Here is a 26,806-nt window from a genome sequence, read left to right as displayed (position 1 = left end):
AATAACTTTCTAAATACATTGCTGTAAGATCAAGAGGGAAGAAGAGGTTCACAAGCTGTGAGGTGGTAAGAGGGGCACTGCTTATAGGAGTTTTGCGATGGCGCAAGTTGAGGGCCGCTTTTCCCCTCGTCTCTTCCCAGTAACCCCATCCCAGGATGCAAAAGTAGGTGAATCGTCTGTATAAACCACTCTGCCCGGGGAGGACAAATCGCAGACAGTATCTCCCTATGCATGTTAGCCTGTGTCTACTCTGGCCCCCTACTCTCCCTGCAGGCAGCGACCATTTCAGCATGAAATCCCCAGGCAGGGGCTGGATTGTGAGCTCTGCAACATTTATCTCCGCGCTCCCAGCCGCACCGTCCCCCCCGCCTCCCACCGGCTATTTATATGTCTTCGCTGATAAGGAAGGAGCTAGGTTCCTGGCAGTCTGGGGCGGGGCAGTTGAGTTCTCTAAGCAGCCAGAGGGAAAGTGCAGATCAAAGGACCCATTGTCCTCTCCTGCAGGTTGCGGTGACCCCAGGCCAGATTGCACGCCTCCCCCACCCCCCAGGGCCGGTCATTCTGCCTCCTACAGCTCTTGCAGGAGACGTGACCTTAATCTCACTTTTCCCTACCCTTTCAGGAGAAATAACGATACTCCCCAATCTTAGGGAGCAGAGAGTTAGTTCTGGGCGCTTGCCACGGCTGCCTCATTTCAATTGGCACTTGTGCACACACGCGGGTACTTGGGTGTTGGGGGTGGGGCACCGATCTGGGGAAGGAACCGGCCCCCGCCAACTCATCGTTGCAGACCTCCCTCGGTGCACCCCTGGCCGGGATCTGGCCAGTGCAGCGCACTGGGACCTAGGGCAGAGCCAGAGGGGTGAGGCCAGGAGACACTTCAGGCCTCTAAGGACACAGCTGGGGCTGAGGCTCAGTTGAACGCAGCCCGCCAGGGACTCGCCCCCTCCCCAGTGCCTCTCCCTTAACCTGCCGCCCCCAACAGTAATGGGTCGAGATGTAGTGGAAACACTCTGTACATGATTTTTCCGCCCACCTCTCGCGCCCGGGGAGACGGGCAGTGTAGACTCTAGGGGACGACTCTGCCGCGGCGGGGTGCGGAGCGTGGGAAGGGGACGACCGCGCAAGGTGCCAGCCGGCTCCAGGTTTGAGCGAGAGAGGCAGAGGGAGGTCCACGCAGGCATAGAATCCCCCTCCTCCCTCGCCCTAAAGGAATAAGAGCTGCGGGACACAGCGCCCGCCTCCAGACCCCCCATTCCGTTGAGCCGGGACGCGCTGCGGGTGCAGGGCCCGGCGGCCGCCTGCGGTAGCAGTATCACTATCAGCATCAGCATCAGCATCAGCATCAGCATCAGCATCTGCATCTGCATCAGCTCAGCTGCCCGGAGGTGGCCGGTGGCTCTGAAGGAGCTCCAGGCCGCCCCCATCCTCACGCCCTTCTCGGCTCAGGGCGTCCACGAACGTGCGGATGGCCGGCGGGCGAGCGGCGCCGTCGCGATCGCGGCCGCCCCTCTAGCTGGAGGCACCGGGGACCGAACCCGTGGCTTAGAGCTCGACTGCGGACGAATCCGAGGGCCGCGCGCCTCGCGGGAGAGCGGCCGCCGTGCGGCGCGGAGGGATACGCCTCGGCCGCCCCTCCCGCGCCGCGCCCGCGCCCCCGCCCCCGCCGCCGCCGCCCGCCCTCCCCGCCCGGCTGTGCTGCCGCCGCGGCGGCCGCTGCTGCTGCTTCTGCTGCTGCTGCTGCTGCTGCTTCTGCCGCTGCCTGGATATAGTGCGGCGGGAGCGGAGCTCGCAGTCACTTTGCGAGGAGGAGCGCGCGGGCTGCGGGCGGCCGGGGCACCCCGGAAGCGGCGGCGGCGGCTGGAGCGGAGGCGGCCGGGGCAGCGCACGGTTCTCTCTCCGGGGCTGGACTCAGTAACTTTGCAAGTGTCCACCGCCGTCACGTCCTGAACATGAGCCTCCTCCTCTCCTTCTACCTGCTCGGGTTGCTTGTCAGTGGCGGGCAAGGTAGGAGCGTGCGGCTTTATTGCATTTACTTTCCCTCCCCCTTCCACCCGGCGGAGAGGCAACGCGGGGGGCGCAGGAGGAATTAAATGAACTAAAGTTACAGTTATCGTGGTGGTGGTAGTTAGGGTTATTTCCGTTCTTTCTCTTGCTGCCCCTAAAATTGTATCTGTTGTGTGGAGACCCCTAAATACGAGAAGGTAAAATACAGAATTGGAGAAGGGATATCAGTGAGCAGGATACCCAGGGAAACGGCTTTTTTTTTTTTTTTTTTTCTTCTTCTCTCCGTCTCTCTCTGAGATTTTGGCTTTCTCTTACTTTCATGATGAAAAATTGGATGAATATGTTGGTGTGTGTTAACAGTGAAATATCTGAGGTTGCGGAAGGAAAAGGGCACGATGGTGTTTTACAGAAGCAGCAAAAACTATCAGCGTTAAACTCATTTGCAGAATATCTGTTGTGTGCAAGACATTCGATTCTTGGGAGACTATTTTTTTTTTCACCCCTTTCCCAAAACCTTAATTTCTGACTATGAAGTGAATGATGTTGGCTTATTTCTGTTGGAAACTAAGAGAGGGGCGATGGATATTGTGTGTAAGAAAGCAAATGGATAAAACTAGGGATGTGTTGCAGTCATTCATTTTGACCCCCCAACCCCTTATTAATACAGAAAGGTGGAATGATTTTATGACATTAGATTGTAATTACACCTGTAAAGGATTTTTGGGGTTGTGGAGAACTGGTGGGAGCTTTTATCTCTTAAAAAAAAAAAAAAAAAAAAATGAATAGCCTTGTAGAATAACCTGAGAGGGAATTTGTGGAAGCTATCACTGTTTGTCTCTACAGAGATAGAGATGAATTGATCAGACTGTTTAGACTGTAAACATTCACATGAAATATATTTACAATAAATGAAAGCATTTGCAACTGTCCAGACAAGTTTGGATGTTTAATTAGGGACACAAAATGCTAAAACCTGCATTGGTGAAAGTCTTTAAAGGAAAAATAAAATAGCTGTAATTTTGAGATATGTAATGATTGTAAAGAACGTTATGTTATTAGTATAGCATGACATTGGTTTTTTTTTTTTTTAAAGAAATAATAAATTACAAGACAAGTTAAAATATTCAATTCTAAGCATTTTTAGCCTCTTCTGTATTGCTCGTTTGGTCCAGCAGGGGGTGGTAGAACTCCATTTTAAGCCCAGAAGACGGTGGTTTCTGCTCTTCTATCATTCTTCAGCAGGGCTTGACATTTTGGATGTGAAGCCTTCCTTTCTCTGCCCTTCTCCTCCCCACAACTATAGTGCTAGTGGCTGATGAAACACGATTGGATGCAGATTTAATGTTCAGAAATCAGTATGCAAATGTTGGATATTGCTATAGTTCGTAATAGTGTCTTGATAAGATTCTGCTCATTTCCTCCTCCTAACATAGAGTATGAAATATTTTGGTCTTAGCAAAATTGCAGCTATGTCCATCTGAAGCTAATATTAGCCCAATTCGTTAATCCAGTGGTTCTTAAGCAAAGATCACCATACACATATGTCCTGCAGATAGGCTGCTTTAATTTTCAGATAGTGCTGATTGTGTTTAACTGTTCATTTACAGCATACACAGGTATTTTTTTAGTACTAGCAAACAATCCCTGAAAATTGCAGTTAAAATACAACTGCAATTAAGTAAGTGTAGATAGTGTGGAGCAGCATGGGGGCATACTAGGACGCAAGTTTATGCAGACTTATGATTACATTGTGAGTGGTTTGGAGAAGAAAAACGTCTCAGTTGTGGAGTCTGAATTTATCATTGCAGAGGCTAAGTGTGTTGGAATTTGGATACATAGGAAATCTAGAAATGTTTAAATATATAGGTTTAGCTAAAACAGAAACAAAATTTGGATGTGTATATGTAACATAGATGTGAAATTGTTATTCAGCTAATTTATAAGTCAGAATACAAGGTGGTTATAAAGAGGCACTCAGAGACAAGCATCTCTGAAGGGGAACACATATTCACTGTAATGAAACAGGGTGGAAGGAGACCATCATTGTAAGGATCGCTCTATCTAGTACAATTTCACAATGCATGACACTCAGAGAGGCATAGATACATAACAGAGGGACCTAGCTTTTGTGAAAAAGAACACGTAGTACTTCTATGCATGTGTCCTGGTGAAGTCAGAGATGCTTGGAGATAGAGACTCTCACCCTGGGGTCCAATTCCTCTATGCTAGTGTTTTGCTCTGGAATTAAGCATGTAGCAGCAAGTATCAGGCACACTATCAGTGTCACTCATAATTTTGTTTATTCTCTCGTAAAGAGGGCCATGGAAAGCCACCAGTCAGTGATCCCTGGTCTTTCCTTAGAACTACTAAAATCCCAGCTTGCTGATTTATGTGTCCAACAATATACTTGCAGGGGATTTTATGAAGCATGATTGAAGCTATTGCTTTGGAAAGTGGTGTGCAGTTAGACTGGGGAAAGGCAACAATGATAGATTCCCTTTTCAGGAGTCAAAACGTTTTGAACTATAGCAGTTGAATAGGAGAAAATGACATTAAGTGAGAAACTGACTAACTTAAGTGATTGTCAATATTACAATTAGCTAATGAGGCCTAATAGTTTACTTATAACTCCCAACACAACCTTTTTGTTGTATAGTAGTAAGATGCTTTTTTTATTGTAGCTGAAATACTCCTTTAAAAGTCTCTCATTTCCACTGCAAGATTAATGTCTAATGAAGTGAAGTTAGAATGTTATTGTCCAGTCTGAATTTAATGGTCAATGGAAAGAAAATTCTGTAATTCTGTGACTTTTCCAATTATTTTTTCATTGTGTTCAAAACTTGGTCACAGCCATGGTAATCATGAATCTCCAGTGATAACTTCAGTTTCTGATTAACTGCATTTGCCGTTTGGATCTTTGTTTATTCAAACTGTAGTATGTATGGGTTGCTTTCATAAGACTTTTTACATTTTTAAAATCACTTCCTTCTTTCTTTAAAAATTAAGCAAGTATGATTAATAAAGAATTTTTTTTTTCGGGATGTTCACATATATAAAATAGAAGCACTGTTATACTAAAACCTAAGGTAAGAATAAGGCTATTCATCTCTCCTGCAATTCAAGTTCAAACATACCTACTTAGAACACTTACCTAAGGCAAAATCGTGAGGCAAGGAAGGGTGAATTGCCCAGTTGATTAGTTAAACCAGACATCTGCTTACAGTTACTCTCTTTGTTGAAGGTCTAGTAAGTCATTGTATATTAAAGAAATGCACCTTCTAAAAATAGAGCACAGGTGTGTGAGTGTCTACTAGTTTGAAGATTACGGGAGAGATCTCCACAAACTCATCTTCTGTCTAGGCTGTTACATGGCTCCAGCCTCCCTCAGATCCTTTTTCTGTCTGCCCTGCTCTCATTCTTTGATATCGGCCTCTTTGTACAAAGTTGCTATTAAATCAACTGGGTCTTCTTTTGCACTTGGGGAAGATAGGCTAATGTAAATTATTATCTTTATTGTCAAAGAGTAACCCAGAGGAGTTCCCTCCCTACTTCATATCAAAGGAGTTAAGCAGAGCATTTTCTCACTTTACTTTTAATGCAGAATAGGAGCTCAGAGAGAAAAGAAGTTGGTAAGTCCTGGGAGTGTCAGATGAGTCTTTTCAATGACACAGGAAGCTAATGTTCTCCCGGAGGTAAAGTCCTTCTAGAGAAGCAATTAATGGAACAAAGGAACCTCATTCAGGACCAAAAGAGAGTTAGACTTCATATGATTTTGTAAATAAAATGGCCTTCTTTCAAAAAGAAAGCTAGTTAGTAATTAAACTGAGAAATGAGCTACAGAGATTGAAGCTAGTAACCAGGCCAAACATGTAATTTGTTTTTGCCTGTCCTCGTGTGGAATCAGTGCAAATAGTAACAGGATCGACAGTCTGAAGACTCTAGAACTGGTCCTCCTGCTTCCTTTGTCTTTTAACATTTGGGAAATCATTGGAACTTATCTCAGGGTCATCTCTCACAGCAATTAATTTTTGAGAGCGTGAAGAAAACTGCTTCATAACTGATAGAGTGAGTCTGAATTGCCTTCTTTCCCCCCAAAATGAAATTAATCCTCTGAGTGTTGGTGTATGCAAAATTAATTTAATAATTTTAATATTCTTATCAAGGGACCGTCATTGTTTTTCAAATTTTATTGTCCTAAATTTTAAATGTAGTGTGCCCTTTATACAATCCCATTTAAACTGAGGAAAGGCCTATTTAAAAAATTATAAATATGTTTTAATTTTCCAAATTACATGATAGAATACTTTAAGATGTAACCAGTGCTTTTATGCTTTATTAAATGTAATATTTCTGCACTTTATAGAGCCAAGCTATCTCTTAATTGTTCAATGAATAAAAGTGCTTCTCTCTGGTGCTCTTTTAAATATTTTAATAACTTTTAATAATTTACAGTTATAATAATAGTACTGATCCCAAATAGATCAACGTTATTTTCTAGTTTTCTGTATTCACTTGGACCACTAACAATCCATCAATCATTACAAGACACTGTAGATAGCTATGATGAAATGAAACGAGAGGTAACGGGGAATTTTGAGACTATTTATAAGCATAGCTAGCAATCAAAATATTATAGTTTGAAGAATTTCAGGTCAATTGATCAAATTTTTCTTGACTCCATTTGATTTATTAAAACTCACAGGGTTGAAGAAAATTCATTGGATTTGGAATCAGAAGACCTAGGCTACTAAGAGTCTCTAATCCTTGAAGAAGCAACTTACACCCTTAGAACCACTATTTGCTTATTTGAAAATTTGACATTAAAAAATATGGCCAGTTGACCTTGATGCTCAGCCATGAGGAGCAATTGTGACAATAAATATGTATAGGCAGGCACTTTGCAAATGTCAATTCTATGCTAGGCTTTGTTTATATTTTTTAATAATGTACATATAGATAAATTTGTCTGTGGTTTATAAACATTTAATTATATAATTTAAAAAGATCATCATAAGCTGCTCTGTGATTAGGAAAGAATACCAAGGGAACAGAGATTACTTATTGATATGGATGACTCATTCATCATTTATTCATTTATCTAACATTTACAGAATACCCGATGTGTCCCAGACACCTCATTAGACAGCATTCCTAGGAATGGTTGCATAGGTGTGTGAAGAACAACTCCAGGGGGCTCCACTTACTGTCCTAGGGATGGAACACATATTTATTTTTACCATTTGCCAGCAGATGGCAATAGAAGTTTTGAGGAATGATTTGCCTTTTTTGTATCATGAATCCTTTCTGTGGACCAACATCAGGCTGGTGTTAAACACCAAGAGGCTTGGTATTGCCACAAAATTAAGACAAATGACTTACTAAAGATCAAACAGAAAAGTAAAAGGGTTAATTACTGGAGCTGCAGTCTCCAGACTCTTCAGTTCTCCTAACACCAAACTTGTTCATAGATTTATCTGAATGAATCTAATATGTCTTCATCTCAAAGTAAGACGTACTTAAATTCAGTGCCATTTTGTCAGTTAATCAAATAAGCACTTTTTGAGGCCTTAAAATCAGTATAACATCAGCACCTTCTAAGAGTACAGACCACTTGTGCGAAGTGCTTTCTGTCACCTGATAACTTACGACTATCAATGAGTCAAGGGACTACTAGCTTTGTTTTATGGATGAAGAAACTGAGGTACAGAAGAATTATCTGATTTGCCTGTATCACTTATTTTTGTAGTTATCTGGAATTAGGAGTCGATTTTTCAACTTTTAGTTGAATACCTATTTTTAATGCATTGTTGATTCATTTTTTAAAAATTCATTTGTGTGTGGAGAATTAATGTTGATAATTGCAAAAACAAATAATATAAATTTTAAAAAGCCAAATAAACACGTGAGAAATAACAAATTGTTCAACAAAATATTATAAAATGACAAAATATATTACATGATTAATTAAACATTAAGTAGTCTGAGTCCTTAGGAGTTTAGTGCCTAGAACAAGCTAAAAATGATTATGTTTACTAACTGACAGGTTCTCTTGCCATAATCCTCTATTATCCTATTATTAATATCATGATTATCTTTCCTTTGTATATGAAGGCCATGAGATATAGGGAGTTTAAATGACTGTCTAAAGTTTAACTGCTTGGAAATAAGGATTTGCATCTGGGACATGTCCAGAGCCCAGCCTCTTGTCAGGACATCACCTGGCCATTCAGTGAAACTGAAAGCGCTTCAACATAATGAGAGTAAATGGAGAAAAAAAAAAATGAGTGAACAAATTGTAAGAAAGGAGGTACCTGTTGAGAGAACAGAAATAATCGAGGTTGATGAATCCAAGGATTCGTTAACCAGTTTGGGCGCCTGTACTCAATTATGGCAATGGTGGTGGGAATGGAAGATAGAGCAACCTTGAGGACAAGCCGTTTTCGACTCTTGTTAGATCTTTGGGAGCCGTTGTTTGGGCAGGAGAGCAGCATGATAAACTTTGGTTTGTTTTTAAGTCTACTGGCTATGTGTAGGATGGGCCAGAAGAAAAGAAAAATGAGTGAGTGGACGTGACACAAGCGTCTGTGGAAGACTGAATGGGAACTTAGGGACAACTACAAATGGAGAAGTCAGCGGGAAGGGGCCACATGGAGTTTTAAGTCTATTTAACAGAAAAAAAGGTTATATCTTCATAGAAATAGGAAAAATAAATGAAAAATTACCCCCATTTTAAGTAATTTTTAACTTGTTATTTTTAAAATTATTTGTCAAGTTTGCTGTATTCATGGCACATCTAGATTAAAATGTCAACAATAAATTGAAAATGGAAACTGTTGATCTTTTTATTGGACAGTTCTTCCGAATAATTTCTTTAGTTTTATTTGTTTACCCGTTTTTATCTTGTTTTTCCATCCCCATTTATACTTAAATGTTGTATAGTATAGATCTAGAATTTTGGGTAAAATCTCAGAAGTATGTAGGTAAAATTCATTTCATTATATATTCTTCATTTAAATCATTTTCTCTGTTTTATTTGTAGTTTCTTTTTCTTTTGAACACTGGCAGACCAAAACAAAATAAAAATAAGGAGAAACTAAAAAAAGAAAAACCCCTAAAAACTTACATGAAAAAAGATTTTTGGTATTGAATATATAAAGTTTAAACATATTTTCTATTACTATCCAAGGAGGGAAAAAGGATTAATATTTTTGAGCACCTCCTCTATGCCAGAGAGCTGTGTTGAACATTTTTACTCATTATTTCATTGAATCCTGATTAAATCACATTTTATAGATGACGTTCCTGGGATTGAGAGCGACTGATGTGCCTAGAGATTTTAATTCCATTTTTTAGATTGTTATTCACATTTATACCAAAGAATATTAAATACATTTAAGATATGATTCAGTTTTTTTTTTTTTTTTTCTACAGTGTTTGTTTCTTTGGTACATCTTACCTTCTTATACCATTGATTAACAGGGGGATGATGTGTTAGAATGCAGAAATTGTGTTGATCCCTGGGTTGGAAGTAGCGGCTCACATCTATACTCCCAGCACTGCAGGAGGCCAAGGCTGGCAGATCACTTGAGATTAGAAGTTTGAAACCAGCCTGGGCAATGTGGCAAATCCCCATCTTTACCAAAAATTAAAAAATTAGCTGGGCATGGTGGCACATCCCTCAGTAGCTCCAGCTACTTGGAAGGCTGATGTTGGAGAATCACTTGAGTCTGGGAGGCAGAGGTGGCAGGGAGCAGAGATTCCACCACTGCACTCCAGCCCGGGTGACAAAGTGAGACTCCATCTCAAAAAAAAAAAAAAAAAAAAAAAGTTGTCGATCTATATATCATTTTCTCTGCTGATTAATTTTTAAGTGATCAAGAGGAGCCAGGCTTTCTGACAATTAAGGAAAAAGCCTTAGCAAGTTATGAAGACATTAAGGAAAAAAAATATTAAAAAATCAACTCAAAAGACTTCTTTAGTACAAGTATTCATTTACTTAGTAGCTTTATGAACATCTTGATTTCCAAAGTAATAGGCATCTGGAGAAGTTGAAAGTGCAACTGAAGAAGCTGGGAAGTCACTTTGCCTGGTGAAAAATAATGTTTGTTTTTTGTTTACTTTATGTCTTTAATTTTTAAAGGTTACACTGTGGATCATAGTTTGCAATTTAAAGTGAATACCCTTTAGGCATTGCATCCTGAGAGAGGGTGCGAAAGCAAGGTGGAAATGCCAGCAGAGATTTAACTATGCTAGTGTTAGAATCAAATGCTTGTTCCTCATTGCTGAAGAGAAGAACTAGAGCTCAGACAAGGAAATTTCTCAGCGAGGCAATTTACCTCTATAGAAGGGTGCATCTCACAAATGAACAATGGTGAGAACATACCTAAACAGGAGAGGGGAAGGGTTTCCTATCCCTGACGCAGGTAGCCCCTACTGCTGTGTTGTTCCTCTATTGACTAGGGTTGGACTGCACAGTCTAAGCTAATGTCAATTGGCGATTTTAAAAGGAGCAGGGGTATGAGCCAGAGGGGCGGAGTGAGCAGTTTGGCTGGAAGGACAGTTAAGGGACAGGTAACTAACGTTGACTCAGGTCAAATCAGGTGACCAGAATGAGTCAGGACTGATCAGGTGATACTTAGGTCAAAGCAGGTGACCAGGGGAACAGATGTAAACTGCTGATTAGAACAGGTGGGAAAGTTGTTTACTGAAACTAGAGGCAAGGGGGCGAAGAGAACCAGGAAGTTAAACTTTCAAATGGAGAGCAGAGAATAATAGAGCCAAACATACTGACATACTGATTCTTGGAAGAGAAACTTAGAGCTCACTATATTTAACACTAGTATTGTAATTAAGACTGTTACGGGTTTTGTTAGTGCTTGGTTACAGATTTCTGTAGGTTTTAAATGTTCTGCCTCCTAATCCTGTCTTTTCCCGTAAAGTGTGATATTTTTTACTGCACAAGTTTTCAGACACCAGAGATTTTCAGGGATGCAAATACAGTGCTATATCAAAAATGCATGTCTCTACTTGTAAAATCAGCCAATGTATTATGACTAAAGCCCATATTATAGTATTAATAGGTCCCAATGTGAGAAGATAAGCACACTTATAGTTTGTTCTCAGTATTAACAAGAGGACTTGGGGATATTTTTAATGTTATTGTAACTTGTTCATTGCCAACAAGTTCTTTTGGTACTTCTGTTACTAGAAAGGGGTCCCAATCCAGAACCCAAGAGAGGGTCTTTGGAGCTCACACAAGAATTCGGGGCAAGTCCACAAAGTCAAAGAAAGTTTCTTAGGAAAGTAAAGGAATAAAAGAATGGCTACTCCATAGGCAGAGCAGGCCTGAGGTCTGCTGGTTGCCCATTTATTGTTACTTCTTCATTATATGCTAAGCCAGGGGTGGATTATTCATGAATTTTCTAGAAAAGGGGTGGAGAATTCCTGGAACTGAAGGTTCCTCTCCTTTTTAGACAATATAAGGTAACTTCTGCATGTTGCCCTGACATCTGTAAAGTGTTGTGGTGCTGGTGCGAGTGTCTTTTAGCATGCTAACGCATTGCAACTAGTGTACAGGGATCTGTGAAGATGACCAGAGGCCACTCTCACTGCCATCTTGCTTTCAGCAGGTTTTGGCTGGCTTCTTTAGTGCATCCTGTTTTATCAGCAAGGTCTTTATGACCTGTAACTTGTGCCAACCTCCTATCTCATCCTGTGACTTAGAATGCCTAACCATCTGGGAATGCAGTCTAGTAGGACTCAGCCTTATTGTACCCAGTCAACTATTCAAGATGGAGTTGCTCTGATTCAGATGCCTCTGACACCTCTAATACTAGATTTTCTGATTATTTTTATGTCCGTTGCCTCAGTTACTTGTTTTCTGATTATTATTCTCTCCTAATCACTGCCTGAACAAAGAAGTTGAATTTCTGTGTTCTAGCAGTAACTTTGTAAGTATCATGCATGAGAGAAATGCTAAGAACAGTTTATGTGAAGATTAATATATACAGTGAGGTATGTCCCATATACTTTGATCAGTGACATTTACATGCTTTTGATTTAAAAAAGTAATTTACTTAGAGAAATCACTTAAAACTTTCTGATACTAGCTGAAGTTAAGCATATTTTAAATCTTGTTCACTCTTTATCATACCATTTAAGCAACAATAACTGGCTTTATACTACTTCCATAGATTACACACTAATCGTTACACCAGGTAAAACTTTTGAATCATCAAAGGGTAAGAGCTATACTATGATGTAATATTTTTAAATGAATATACTATGCATTGTGTGACATATTGACAAAACACTTGCAGTCAATTTAAATTTACCTAATGAAGTCACACTGTTATCCTGAAAGGTAAATAGTATTTTTGATTTAGAATAGGATAATAAACTTCAAAAAGACGAAATTACTTGCCCAAATAGAAAGCTTTAAAAAATGGTAGGGCCAGACTTGATATAAATATTGTACTCTAGATACATCATATTTTCCTATTACAATGTTTCTGATTTCACTTAAAGGTTTGTTTAACTCATGTCCATGAAGCAGTAATCAAAAAATACTTATTGATATGAAACATATTTTATGTCATTATCTTCTTCAGAGTTTACTTTGGAACTATGTTTATAAGATGCCATTAATTTTAATTAGCTATCTACCTTTTGTTTGAATTATTTGGGAGTGTTTGATTTAGAACTGTCAATACTTTTGCCTTGTACTCCATTTACACAGTCCTGTTCTCTCAGCCTCATTGCTCATTACTGTGCACATCAGTTCTTTCAGCAAATATTAATTAATTGCTTATACCAGTCATTGTTAAAGGCTTTCGGGAGTCAATCAAAGATGAGATAATATACCTGAATTCTGCATTTCAAACTTGTGATACTCTACTGTGACCTTCCATGTAAACTCCATGGGAACAAGAATGCCTTTCCCTACTAGCCTCCCATTAAATACAATTTATTTGAATACAGAGAATAGAGAATGTGCTCTAAATTCATATGTGTATTCGTAGAATATAGTAGAAGCCCAGCAAATATATGCTGAATGCATATTCAAGATATTACCCAGCAGGAATGAACCAAATTGACTGATTTTAAAAAGTTTATTACTTTTGCATTTGTATAATTATTTGTTTTGTTGGAAATATGTGTTGGACTGTGTGTTTATTGCACACATTTTGTTTATATCATGGCCATGCATATAGCAGATCTTCCATAAATATATGAACATCTATAAAATAATAAAGTCACCGTTTTTATTTAATTCAGGAGAATTAACAAAGATGAATCACCTTATCCCTGGTCTTATGTTCTGACTGAAAATTAATTAGGCTTGGAATAGGGAAAACTTAAATCTTTCTGTAAGATTTGTTATTTTGAAGCTTTATCTGAGGCACAGGATATGGTTATGTAGTTGGAGTCTCAAAACTTTTCAATATATATATTGAAATATATAAATAAATGAGGGAGATATAATATATTGATAATGGTATAATTAACTAGATTAGATATAGTCAATAGTAAATGTCTGCTGTGTCGATAGAGCAAGTATTTAAAGTCCTCAAAATCAAGATAATCCCCCATGGTTAATTAAAAGTTGATTATTCATTCCATTCTTATTGGAAACCAATTCTGAACTGTATGTATAGTGAGAGAAGAAAATAATTGTTTCATCTTAATTTTTAAGAGATACTTGCATGTTTTCTCTTTTTTAAAAAAATGAAATTTAATTTAACCTCGAAAATCCTCCTTTGTCTGCTAGCTGTGTGTGTTTTTTTATTTTTATTTTTTAATGATTTTTCTGGTGTTCTCTAGGTCTAACTTCAGTGATAAAAGCTTTTAAGTTTATTGGACAGAATGCATTTTCAGATACCCCAGAATACCTTCATCACCTATTTATCTGTATGCCTACCATTTATCTATTAATGCTACCATTATTACATATGCTGCTTTTAACTCGAAGCATATTTTTAAATTAAAGAAATTACTAGTGCTTCTGTTTTATCTATTTTTACTTTCATCTCCCTCCTCAAATTTTACATATAATCACTTTAATTGGTAATCTCGATGAGTTGTTTCATCTCAAAGCCCTCTCACACGTCCCATGCGAATGCGTTTTCACTCTGTGTCAGCTGCAGGTGCTCTGCAGTTTAAAACAGAATTCAACCTACGTTGTAAATGAAATTCTGAGGTCCTCTGTGCTTTATAAAAACCTTCTCAACCACATCCAGAATGGATATGAAATGTTCAACTTTAGTGTGCTCGGGTTATTAAAATAATATATTTTTGTACAAAATTCTGAGCTATTATGCAATACACTAAGTTATTAATCTATTTTTGCTTTCAATCCCTGTATAATTTTTATTATAATGAAACACTTTATTAAAAAATAGTCTCCTTCTTACATTGTGCATTAATACAGCACATTGATGAACAGTGACTTCTTTAACCAGGAAGTATCTCTTTCTTACTAGGAAAATCAAAGGATTAAGCAATTGACTATGGGAGGAAAGAGGACTTTCTTATTAGTCAAGTTTCACTTGACTTTTCCTGCCCTGCTGCCTCTCTCTCCCATGCCTTTTACCTCATGTTGAAGTCTCTAAGTCTCAGGTGATGGACATGGATGGGGATGTGTGATGAGAGAAGATAAAGTTTTATAAGTGTAAAGTGTCATTACTAATTAGGATTCCAAAATACATTCTAACCTCCAGGCCGGGAGCTGAGGTTGAATGATAAAGGGAAGTGAAGGTTGAATGATAAAGGGAAGTGAAACTCAGAGACTAATCACTGTTTTGTTTGAAGGAGGATAATTCATCAGCTAAAGGAGAATGGGAATGTGGGTGGTTGTGTTAGAGGGTGAAGAACTTGAATAAAACCTCAAATAGTTACATGCATACAGGGGAGAAAAAGATACCCTGAACGTATAGAATGATTATAGACAACCTTATTTCCTTAATGCTCAGTGTCTAGTTTTAAGTATTTGGTGAATTAATTGAATGAAAGAAGGAAACCTGCCATTTACTCTGCAGAGTTTTTTTTTTTTTTTTTTTTTTTTTTTTTTTTTCCGTAGGGGTTACATCATTTTTAAATTCAAAACATATAGAAGATCTGAACTATTACTTTAGAGATGAGGGAACTAATTTTCATAAAAGATATGTAGCATCTAATAAGGAAAGAATCTGAAATTCAAATTCAGGAATATCTGATTCTGAAATTATACTCATTTAACTGACTAAAACATAGTCCCTTGAAGAAACAAGGAATTGCAGGAGAAAAAAGGTAAGCACTATGTGTAGTTCTAGCTTCAGGTTTGTATCATTTTTTCTGGACAATTTTCCCCCCACCTCCCACCCAGCTCTGTAGGACATACATTTGCACTATACAGCATGATTTTTTGACATACGTATGTATTGTGAAATTATTATATCAAGCTAATTATCTATCAACTTAAATAGTTATCTTTTTGTTGTTGTTGTTAGAACATTTAAGATCTAATCGCTTGACAATTTGCAAGTATACAACACATTTTTAACTATAGCCACCATGCCATGTAATACATCTTTGGAAGTTATTCAACAGAATGAAAAGACTACCTGTGGAATGGGAGAATATATTTGCAAACTAAACCTCTAATGAGGGGTTAATATCCAAATATATGTAAGTAGTTCAAGTAACTCAGTATCAAGAAAACAACCCAGTTTTTAAAAAATGGGCAAAACACCTGAGTAGGTATCTTTTAAAAGCTGTTTGTCAACAGGTATATGGAAAAATGCTCAACATTGGTCTTCAGGGAAATGCAAATTAAAAACCATAGTAAGATATCACTTCACACTTGGTAAATTGTCTGTTACAAAAAAGACAAAATCTAATGTTGGTGAGGAGAGCAGAGAAGCCTAGCACATTGTCTTGGGGAATGTAAATTAGTATAGACATTATGGTCAATAGTATGGAGGTTTCTAAAAATGAAAAAAATGGAAATGTCATATCATCAGTCATTACTTTTGAATGGCCAAATCCAGGTTAGTGACTGCCAATTAGTAAATGAGTGACTTTTTTAGAGACTTCAAAGATGAGTAGGCATGGAGAACTAGCAGTATTTAGAGATAATAGGGTGGGGTTTAGGGTGGTTGTAAGGCAGGGAAACTTGATTGTTTAGATTAGTGTAATTTATTAAGAACTATATAACATTAATATTTAAATATGAACTGTATCTTTAAAATGGCTTTTCTTATTGTGACTCACTATAACGATTAATAATTTAGTAAGCCGTCAGTTGTGGGTGACTTAATGAATATTATCATAGTGAAATTACAGCAGTTTAGGATACCTTTAGGAGCAAAGAAGAGAACAACAAATTCAAAATGGCTTAAAAATGAAAATCTGTTCTAGCACATGAGAGGCCATATAGAGGTAGATTTTAATTTCATGTTTCTACTCATGGTTTGGGCTACTTTTGCTTGGCTTTGGAGAAAAAACTTGTCTTCAGCAACTCCAAGTATCACATACTTATGTACTTATCTGAAGTTAGGAAAGAAATACAGGTGCAGTTTATTTTATTGTGTTTCCCTTTATTGCATTTCACAGATACTGCATTTTTTACAAATTGAATGTCTGTGGCAACCCTGTGTCAAGCAAATCCATTGGCCTCATTTTTCTAATAGCACATGCTTTCCTTGGGTCTCTGTGTCACATTTAGGTAATTCTGGCAGTATTTCAAACATTTTATTATTTTTATGTCTTTATGGTCATCCGTTATCTTGATCTTTGATGTTACACTTGTAATTATTTTAGGGTACCATAAAGCATACCCATATAATGACAAACTTCATCAATTTATAAAAGTTGTGTATTCTGACTACTCCACTGACTGGCTGTCTCCTGGTATTTCTCCCTCTCTTCAGAATCTCCCATTCCCTGAAACATGACAATATTGAAATTAGGCCAGTTAATTAACCCTACCCCTAAATGTTCAAGTCAAAAGACAGGTGGTCACAGGTCTCTCACTTGAAATCAAAAGTTAGAAATAATTAAGTTTAGTGAGGAAGGCGTGTCGAAAGCCGAAATAGGCCAAAAGCTAGGCCTCCTGTGAGAGTTAACCAAATTATGAATGCAAAAAAAAAAAAAAAAAAAAAAAATTGAAGGAAATTTAAAATGCCACTCCAGTGAATGCAGGAATAAGAAAGCAAAACAACCTTATTGCTGATATGGAGAAAGTTTTACTGGGTTGGACAGAAGAGAAAACTGGCCACAATATTCTATTAAACCAAAGTCTAATCCAGAGAAAGGTCCTAATACTCCAGTTCTGTGAAGGCTGGATTGGAGAGGTAAGATGAGAGAGGTAAGGAAGCCACAGAAAAAAGCTGGAAGCTAGCATAAATTGGATCACAGGGGCCAGGCGCTGAGGCTCACGCCTAGCAGTTTCGGAGGCTGACCTGGGCAGGTCATTTGAGGTCAGGAGTTCGAGACCAGCCTGACCAGCATGGTGAAACCCCACCTCTATTACAAAATTGGCTGTACATGGTGGCACGTACCTGTAATCCCAGCTATTTGGGAGGCTGAGGCAGGAGAATTGCTTGAACCCAGTAGTCAGAAGTTGCAATGAGCAGAGATTGTGCCATTGTACTCCAGCCTGGGCAACAAGAGTGAAATTGCATCTCAAAAAAAGAAAAAAGAAAGAAGAAATTGGTTCATGAGGTTTAAGGTAAGAAGCCATCTGAATAACATAAAAGTGTAAGGTGAAGCAGCAAGTGGTGGTGGGGAAGCTATAGCAAGTTACTCAGAAATTCTAACTAAGATTGTTGGTGATGGCAGGACTGCACTAAACAACAGATTTTTAATATCGAAGAAGCAGCCTTCTATTGTCAGATGATACCATCTGGGAGTTTATAGCTAGAGAAGAGATGTCAATGCCTGGCTTCAAAGCTTCAAAGGACAAGCTGACTTTTTTCTTGGGGGATAATGCAGCTGGTGACTAAGTTGAAGCCAATGCCCATTTGCTAATTTTAGTCCTAGGGTCCTTAAGAATTATGCTAACTCTACTCTGACTGTGCTCTACAAATGAAACAAAAAGCCTGGATGACAGCATGTTTGTAGAGACCTACCTCTCAAAAAAAAAAAAAATTCCATAAAAATATTACTGCTTATTGACAATGCCTCTGCTCAGCTGAGAGCGCTAATGGAGATGCACAAAAAGATCAACACTGTTTTCATGTCTGCTAACGTAACATTCATTCTGTAGCTCAGGAATCAAGGAGTAATTTTGACTCTTGGTCTTATTCTTTAAGCAATATATTTCATAAGGCTATAGCTGCCATCTGTAATGATTCCTCTAATGGATCTAGGCAAAGTCAGTTGAAAAGCTTCTGGAAAGGATTAACCATTCTAGATGCCATTAAGAACATTTGTGGTTCATGGGAGGAGGTTATATGTCAACATTAATAGGAGTTTGGAAGAAGTTTATTCCCCGTATTTCTCCGTCTCATGGATGACTGAGGGCAATACTTCAGCGGAAGAAGTAACTGCAGATCTGATGGAAAGAGTAAGAGAACTAGATGAGAAGTGGAGCTTGAAGATGGGACTGAAATTCTGCCATCTCATGATAAAACTTGAATGGATGAGGGGTTATTTGTTTCTTATGGGTAAGCAAAGAAAGTGATTTCTTGAGATGGAATCTACTTCTGGTGAAGACGTCGTGAACCTTATTCAAATGTAAATAAATTATTTAGAATATTGTATACATGATGTAGAATATTATATACATTTATAATATGGTATACATGTAAATAAATTATTTAGAATATTGTATAACAGTGTCAGGGTTTGAGAAGATTGACTTCATTTTGAAAAGCATTCTACTGTAGGTAAAATATTATCAAACAGTATTGCATGCTACAGAGAAATATGTTAGGAAAGGAAGAGCCGACTGAAAGCATCAGACATCATTGTTGTGTTATTTTGAGAAACTGCTACAACCACTTCAACCTTCAGCAAACCCTTACCCTTATCAGGAAGCAGCCATTTACATGGAGGCAAGACCTTCTACCAGCTAAAGGATTAGGACTCACTGAAAACTCAGATGATCCTTAACTCTTTTATTTTAGCAATAAAACATTTTTAAATTAATGTATGCACGGCGTTAGACATGTTTCTGTTGCACAGTTAATAGACCGTAGTATCGTATAAATATAACTTTTACATACCCTGGAAAGCCCAAAAAATGTGTTATTTAATTTATTGTGATATTTGCTTAATTGTGATGTTCTGGAACCAAACTGGCAGTATCTCCAAGGTATGACTGTATTTCTTTAATTGATTTTCTTTGGAGGAAAAATTCTCCTACCCTCTGTTGTCTAGCCAACTTGCCTCAATACTTATTACCTACAATTGTTTCATATGATCACTCCTAAATTAATTGCTGGTGAGGAGAATGACATTAACATGATTTCCATTGCTGAATCAACTCTTGTTTGCTGATGAGATCTTCATCCCTTGAAGTACATGACAGGCCAATCACATCAGGTGTTCATCTTGCAAGGAAGAATGTAGGAGTGAGAATATTGTATTCAAATGTGCCTGCCACAGGAATGTTGAAAAGACTATTTTTTGTCAAAGAGTGCAAACAGTATCAAAGCCAACATTAATAAAGTCCTTACAGTATACCATATTTATGTGCATTGTATGTGTGATCTCATATGATTCTCCAAACTTTGAGATTAATTATCTTTTATAGATGATGTAATGAAGAGATTTTAAAGAGTTTTGATGATTTCCTTAACTGATAACACTATTCAATGGCAAAATTGGGATTTGAACTCAGCAAAAAGAGTTCCCAGCCAAGTTGCTGTAAAAGAAAACCATTAGCATTGTGCATAGTTTTACTTTTGTTAAGTTTAAGAATGATAAGATAAGAATATTAACTTACTTTGTGAACAGGCTATGTTCTGGGCACTTTCCAAAAACAAAACAAAACAAAAAAAGCAAAACAAAAAAAAAGAAAACCAACCATTATGCTTGAGCTTATTTAATACCTATATCTGCATACAGATTATTATTATTTTAAACATTTTTACAAATAAGGAAATTATGAGACAGAATGATAAAGTAATTTGCCTCAGGTCACATAGCTATGATGTGGCTAAGGTGGAGTTTGAACTCAGGCTGTCTTTGGCTTTGAAGACCTGGGCGCCTCCCACTACACAGTGCTTGGGGACTACAGTCAATATATGGCAGGAGAAGTGTAATACATTTGGGTAAATAAACAAAATTGCAAATACTTGACTAGTCCTCCAGAAGCTTATAATATAAAAGAAGAAAAAATATTTCATGGAAAACATTTTTATTGGTTTTATGTTCTTTTCTAGAGTAGGTAGGAGAATAGCATTTTCAAGTCTAAGGAGACTTTGGAACATATTACTTTTTGTTTTTGGAAGAGGAAGAGTTGGTTAAAAAATAGAAATGGAAACTAGGGTCCTCTGTAGAGGGAGATGTTATAACTGAAATCTAGGAGTGTTGATTTGAAATAGACTGATGAGGCAAGTTAAATATTGAAGCATGGGTGATTATGCAGACTCACTATTCAGGGTGCATGGCATGACTAAATGGTGAGCTATACCTATTCCTCGCTTTTAATTTCTTCAAGAAGCTTCACAGTGAATTAAAAGTTAAGGTGATACACAATCATTGATTGAAGCACTCGGTATATGAAACTACACATGCTCTGTAATTTCTCCTTTTTAGAATAGCAGTTCTTCCTTTTCTGTGCCAAGTACTTGTACTAACACTGTTTTCTTGAAATAGCCAAATCTATAAAATTTTATGTAAAATACATGTTTAAAATTTATATAAAATACATATTTGTTTGCATACATCTGTGTATATGTGTATGTATATATATATTTGTGTGTATGTATATATACATATACACACATACATATATTAAATATTAAATATATATGCGCACAGGAACTTTGGGAAGCCATTCTATACTGTATCAAAATGTTTCAATGCTATATCAAAATGTTTGCTATATTCCTTTCATTAGTTTCATTAGTACTGAAAATCATGAATATTTTGTTATTAGTACTTTGCTGATTTTTGCTTTTAAGAAGAAAATGTACTTCATTCTAAAACATCGACTCATTATTCACACTTTGTATAACTGAAGGCTAATTAGTCAGTGTTTAACTTCTCAAGACTACAAAACAATATCTAACATCTCCTTGTTACACAAACCGGAGAGCTAAACACCTCTCCCCAACACTTTTTTTTAAAGAAACTCCCAACACACAAGTATCCCTAATTGATGATATTTTCCATCAAAACATAGTCAATGAATATAGATAAAATCGACATTTGAAGTATGAGTGTTTTGGTTCGAGCTCAGGGACTGTTATTGAATTGCATGCATGGACTTGAATTCTTCATCTCAGTTTCTCCAGTTTGTAATTAAAGAGATGAAGGCTGCTAAGTTTCTAATGGTGTTGTACTCTCTTTTACATTGGACTGCACAACTGAATTATAACACTTCTTGTTACAGTGCCCCGAACAAACTTAACATGTTTGTAATATCACAATAAGTATTGGATCATAAAGTTGTAGATGCCTATTCTCTTGTCAGTGGTGGTTGACTGTCATGACCCTTTTGAGAATTACTAAATAGTTGATCTGCTTCTATTTCTGTTGACAGAGAACAAATTTCATTTGTGTAAAGAGCTTTTATGAGGTATGTTGGCTCTGTTTTTCATATAAAGCATTTCCATATTTTCAGGTACTCAGGACAACTAAGTGCACTTATTTGCAGCAAAATAAGAATGTTTAAAATTAGAGAGTTTCTAGTAACTTTATTGCTGGCAGGTTCATAGTTTAACAGAAATAAAAATATGTAAATGGGAGCTCTCCTTTTTTTATCTCTAGCATCGAATGGTTCTATTTTAAAACAATTCTTTGATTTACTTTTAGTTCTTATAGATTGGTGACACCAGTCAAAATTGTTTCTGAGGTTTTCAGAATTCATGTCACGTGGCTGGTCATTGAAGCATTCTGGCTGAATGGCTGGATACTAAATGGACTCGTGCCAGCACATGGCAGTTCCAGGCATTGAGGTCAATGGCTGCTTAGTGCTGGGGTGAAACACTTTCCCATGCACAAGTTGCTGGTGGTTTCCTGTGAATAAATTTGGATCCTGTGGCCTAAATAATTTCTTTAGCAAATAATTCAGTGTCTCTGATTAGTTCCCAATTCTGTTCCATGCTCAGAGAAGCCTCACTCTGTATACCTAAATATTTAAATATTTTCCCTTCAGCTTCAAAGCAAACTTTTTGATAATTATATCCACAAAAATATTTTTATTTGTAGACATGCAAACACTTTGAACCTTCAAAACATTCTTCCATGTCATAGGTTGTATGATGATTAAACAGCACATAATTGAGATCTGGCAGTTTTGCATATAAATCTTGTTCATCTAATTGCTGGATGTGAGGTCTTCTGCAAATGATTCAGTTTTTTTCTTTCTTTCTTTGTGTTTACCCATATAAAATCCATTACTTATTTATTTATTCATTCATTCATTCATTCATTCATTCATTCATTATTTTTGAGGTGGAGTTTCACTCTTGTCACCCAGGCTGAAGTATAATAGCGCAATCTTGGCTCACTGCAGTGACCTTTACCTCCCAGTTTCAAGCGATTCTCTTACTTCAGCCTCTGGAGTAGCTGGGATTACAGGCATGCAGCACCATGCATGGATAATTATTTTTCTTTTTTTATTATACTTTAAATTCTGGGGAACATGTGCAGATCGTGCAGGATTGTTACACAGGTATATACATGTCATGGTGGTTTGCTGCATCTATCCCCTGTCATCTGCATTAGGTATTTCTCCTAATGTTAGCTCTCCCCAATCTCCCCACCCTCTGCTATCCCTCCCCTAGCCCCCCACCCCCCAGACCCCAGTGTGTGATGTTCCCCTCCCTGTGTCCATGTGTTCTCATTGTTCAACACCCATTTATCAGTGAGAACAGTGTTTGGTTTTCTGTTCTTGGGTCAGTTTTAATTTTTTCTTATTAGGAGAAGAATATTAAGAGTATTCCTTAATTTTGTCATCCATAGAATAAGTATAATAATATTGATACTATTCACAAAATATCCTATTAATATTGGTTATTTTCCTTAATATTTCAATAGAGCTGATTTATAATTACCTAATTCTTTATTATTTATTTACTAAGCCTCCTTTAATATTCAAAGAAAATTTGAATGTATGAAAAACAGTATTCCGGTAAAATATCAGAATGTTTATCTTGAAGTAGTTAACTAGCTTTGGAAAGTTACATTACCACTCTGCCATTGAATATATTCTGTTTAGTTTTCCCATACTTCACTGAATGCCAATGCCAGCTGGTAAGTTTGGACTTTGCGGGCTTTATGGTGTCTTGAAACTTTCTGCTTCTCTATGTTGTTAGCTGGGTGCCATCATGGTGCAGGGCTCCATAGCTGAGTCAGAATGTGGAACTGAGGGTAATTACTGTTTATTAACTGACCATCTACGTAAACCCTGAATCCAGTACAAAGTTCAGTTTCTTTTCTTTTTTTCTTTTACTTTCTTTCTTTTTCTTAAATGTAGTCTTGCTCTGTTGCCAGGGCTTGAGTGCAGTGGTGTGATCTCAGCTCACTGCAACCTCTGCCTCCTGGGTTCAAGTGCTTCTTCTGCCTCAGCTTCCCGAGTAGCCTGGATTACTGGCGCCCACCACCACATCTTGCTAATTTTTCTATTTTTAGTAGAGATGGGGTATCACCTTGTTTGCTAGGCTGGTCTTGAACTCCTGACCTCAGGTGATTTGCCTGCCTCAGCCTCTCAAAGTGCTGGGATTATAGGCATGAGCCACTGTGCTCGACCAACCAACGTTCATTTTTCCTCTCAGGGCTCTCCTCCACTCTCAAGGACTTTCCCTTCTTTCCCTCACTTTACTTAAACTGTTGTCTGGGCTCTTGTGGAATCTTATAAGCTCTATTGCCATTATTTTTCTCCACGTCTCTTCATCCCTAACTCACTTGTAGATCTTGATTGTGCCTCCACGTTGGGCAGTGTCTGTACTAGTGGTATTTCACAGCATGGTCACAGCACAGATGTTTCCACAGTTCTAAATAAGGCTCCACCTCAGCTCCCAGTGACTCTGGTCATGCTCAGAGGCTAAGCAGGCTTTCCCTAGTAACTTGTCTGCTGGAATTCCACCCATAACCTATGTTACTAGGTTTCCTGATTCAAGCTCTAGTGATACCCCTCTAGTTTAGTAACAATATGTTCTCTTCTAATGCATTCATCCTATTAAAGGTATTATAAGAACACTTTTTAAGTATCTTCTACATTATAGTAGATGAAGTAAAGACAAAGGGGAGAGAGAAAACTTGGGCCCTCTGTGGCCAAGTAGACTATCCTCTCTTTATACCCTCTGGTAGCCAGTCATTCTAGAGTACCATCCGTGCTTTCAAAGACAAAGTCCATTTATCTCTCGGATCTTTCTGTGGTGGTGATAGTAAAGATTATGGCAGTAGGGTTGGTAAGTTAGGTTGGCCGGTTGTCTCCTGGGTCCCACAGGGAATTACAACACAAGAAAGGAAAAGATAGTATGCTAAGAGACACTTGATGGTCTTCTGCTTTCATCTTTCCCAGGAATTTATGCATTCTTCTCTTTAAGAAAATGGGAAACTATTCTTAAGTAGATGCATTCTGTATCGGTGGATCATTATATTTTGTAAAGTCTTTGTTGTGGGCCATTTAGTTATTGATATTTAAAAGGATCCTTATTAAGAAAACATTCACCTCATTCAAGTCCATGGATTTTTTACTTTAAAAGCCCAGCATTCAAAACTGTCTATTCTGCCATGCTCTATTTTAAAGTGTGCTGTTAAAAGCAAAGTTGATGATGACCTTTTGGTTCTCAGCTTTTGCAGATTCCATCAAGCAATGAGTAGCTTAGTTCACTTCCATGGAAAGCCAGAAGAAACAAGCTTTAGAGAACTTGTTTAGAGAGTGAGAAAGACTCAACATATAGATGTGTAATAAAGAAACAGAAACAAACAATAGGAGAGAAAATTGAGTAAATGGTGATTGTTATGTTTATAAAAACTAGAAGGATTGATTTGATTCCCAACTTGCAATTCTAGAATAATTTTCTAAAGGTAGCTTTTTAAATCTTTCACAAACTAGTATGTTTTAATCTATTCATTTACCTCAGTTTACCATATGAAACCAAGCTCAAGGTGTTAGATACAGTAAGTTCCTCTTCAAAGGTTCAGCTTACTTACCTTCCTTGTTCTTTGTTCTTAAGGTCAACTTCTTTGTACCTCCTCACTCCTAGTTACCCACTTTGTAAACAGCTGCTCCCACCAGTCCTAATCTGTGGTCCGCATCTGTTCCTTATTTGGAAAAAAGTCCCCTTCATGCTTGGCTACCCAAACTGCCCTTTCTGCCACTGTAACCCACATCCCTGCTCTATTTGAAATCACCAATCGGGATCAGTTTAGATTGTGCAGTCTGACTCCAGCCAATGCGGACAAGACACAGAAGCAGGGACTGACTATGTTAGGGATAAAAACCCCTTCCCTCCTTTGTTTGGTGTGCTCTCCCAGTGGCCAGAAGTGTGAGCAGCACCCTGCTTCAGAAGTAAATTTGCCTTGCTGAGAAATCCTTGAGTACTCATTCTCTTTGTAATTCTGAGCTCTTATTCCCAACAAAGCTGTGCTTAATTTTTAAAAACCCTTCTTAGCCATTTTAAACCATATTTCTCCATCTCTTATGAACTACTAGTACAAAGATTAGTACTGCTTATTTGAACATGTAATCTCATACAATCCAGTGTTAGGATTTTTAAATTTTATTAATCTTGTCCTATAATTGATTCTAAGCTTCTTACATTCTAAGCTTTCTACACACAGAAGTTTTATGTCATGCACATAGTAGATGCTCAGTAAATAGTTGTTGAAAAAATAAATGGATGATGCTCTGATATTGTTATTTATACTTAAAGAAGAGATTTAAAACTTCAACACAAGAATTTGGTTTATATATAAACAAATATCTGGCTGTGATGGCTCTTATAAATGGCCATATACTGATAAATGTCATAGAATGTAGTTTTGTAAACACTTTAAAGATAAACATACACTTTTAACTAATTAATATAGTTTAGTTGAAAATAAAAATAAAATAAGTTGTATCCAAGCTTTTTAAAAAATGCATACTTAAAAAATTAAACTCATTTTATTCTTTATATTCATTTAGTAGTTTACTTGGAACTTAATGAGGAATGTATGCAACACTCGCCTTCTCAATACTTCTAGATTTCTAGAGAAGACAGCAAGTAAGCGTAATAGTCCAAATCAGGCGTCCCCAAACTACGCCCACGGGCCGCATGCGGCCCCCTGAGGCCATTTATCCGGCCCCCCAACACACTTCAGGAAGGGGCACCTCTTTCATTGGTGGTCAGTGAGAGGAGCACAGTATGTGGCGGCCCTCCAACGGTCTGAGGGACAGTGAACTGGCCTCCTGTGTAAAAAGTTTGGGGACGCCTGGTCCAAATCCCAGAAGACTGTCTGTGTATGTACTTTAGTTATGCTTATGTCCTGCCTAACTCTTATTTCAATTTTTACATGGCTTTAAATGCTTTATAGTAGAATTGATTTCTGTTATAAAAATAGGAAATGGATTTTTCAGATGGTACTACCAGTTGAATATTATTTGAATTATTTTATTGCTAAAACTCTTATACTAGTTATCCTTACACCCAGGTTA

General features: G+C 37.8%; 1 protein-coding gene across 3 annotated transcripts in view; it reads left to right on the top strand.

Moving 5' to 3' along the window:
• The first annotated feature begins 1,685 nt into the window (after window positions 1-1,685).
• Window positions 1,686-26,806, top strand: part of NCAM2 (neural cell adhesion molecule 2) — a 504,760-nt gene continuing 479,639 nt past the window's right edge. For 2 of the 3 annotated variants that reach the window (XM_003934329.4, XM_010344887.3), the window contains exon 1: window positions 1,687-2,007. In XM_003934329.4, the coding sequence (XP_003934378.2) occupies window positions 1,953-2,007 (55 nt within the window). In that variant the 5' untranslated portion in view covers window positions 1,687-1,952. Of the gene's footprint in view, window positions 2,008-26,806 lie in introns of all 3 variants that reach the window. The other variant, XM_010344888.3, reaches the window with a different exon arrangement.

This window comes from Saimiri boliviensis, chromosome 18 (assembly GCF_048565385.1).
Source record: "Saimiri boliviensis isolate mSaiBol1 chromosome 18, mSaiBol1.pri, whole genome shotgun sequence".
NCBI classification, from domain to species: Eukaryota; Metazoa; Chordata; class Mammalia; order Primates; family Cebidae; genus Saimiri; species Saimiri boliviensis.
The sequence above is the reverse complement of the archived record's forward strand: the minus strand, read 5'-3'. Positions and strand labels throughout refer to the sequence as shown.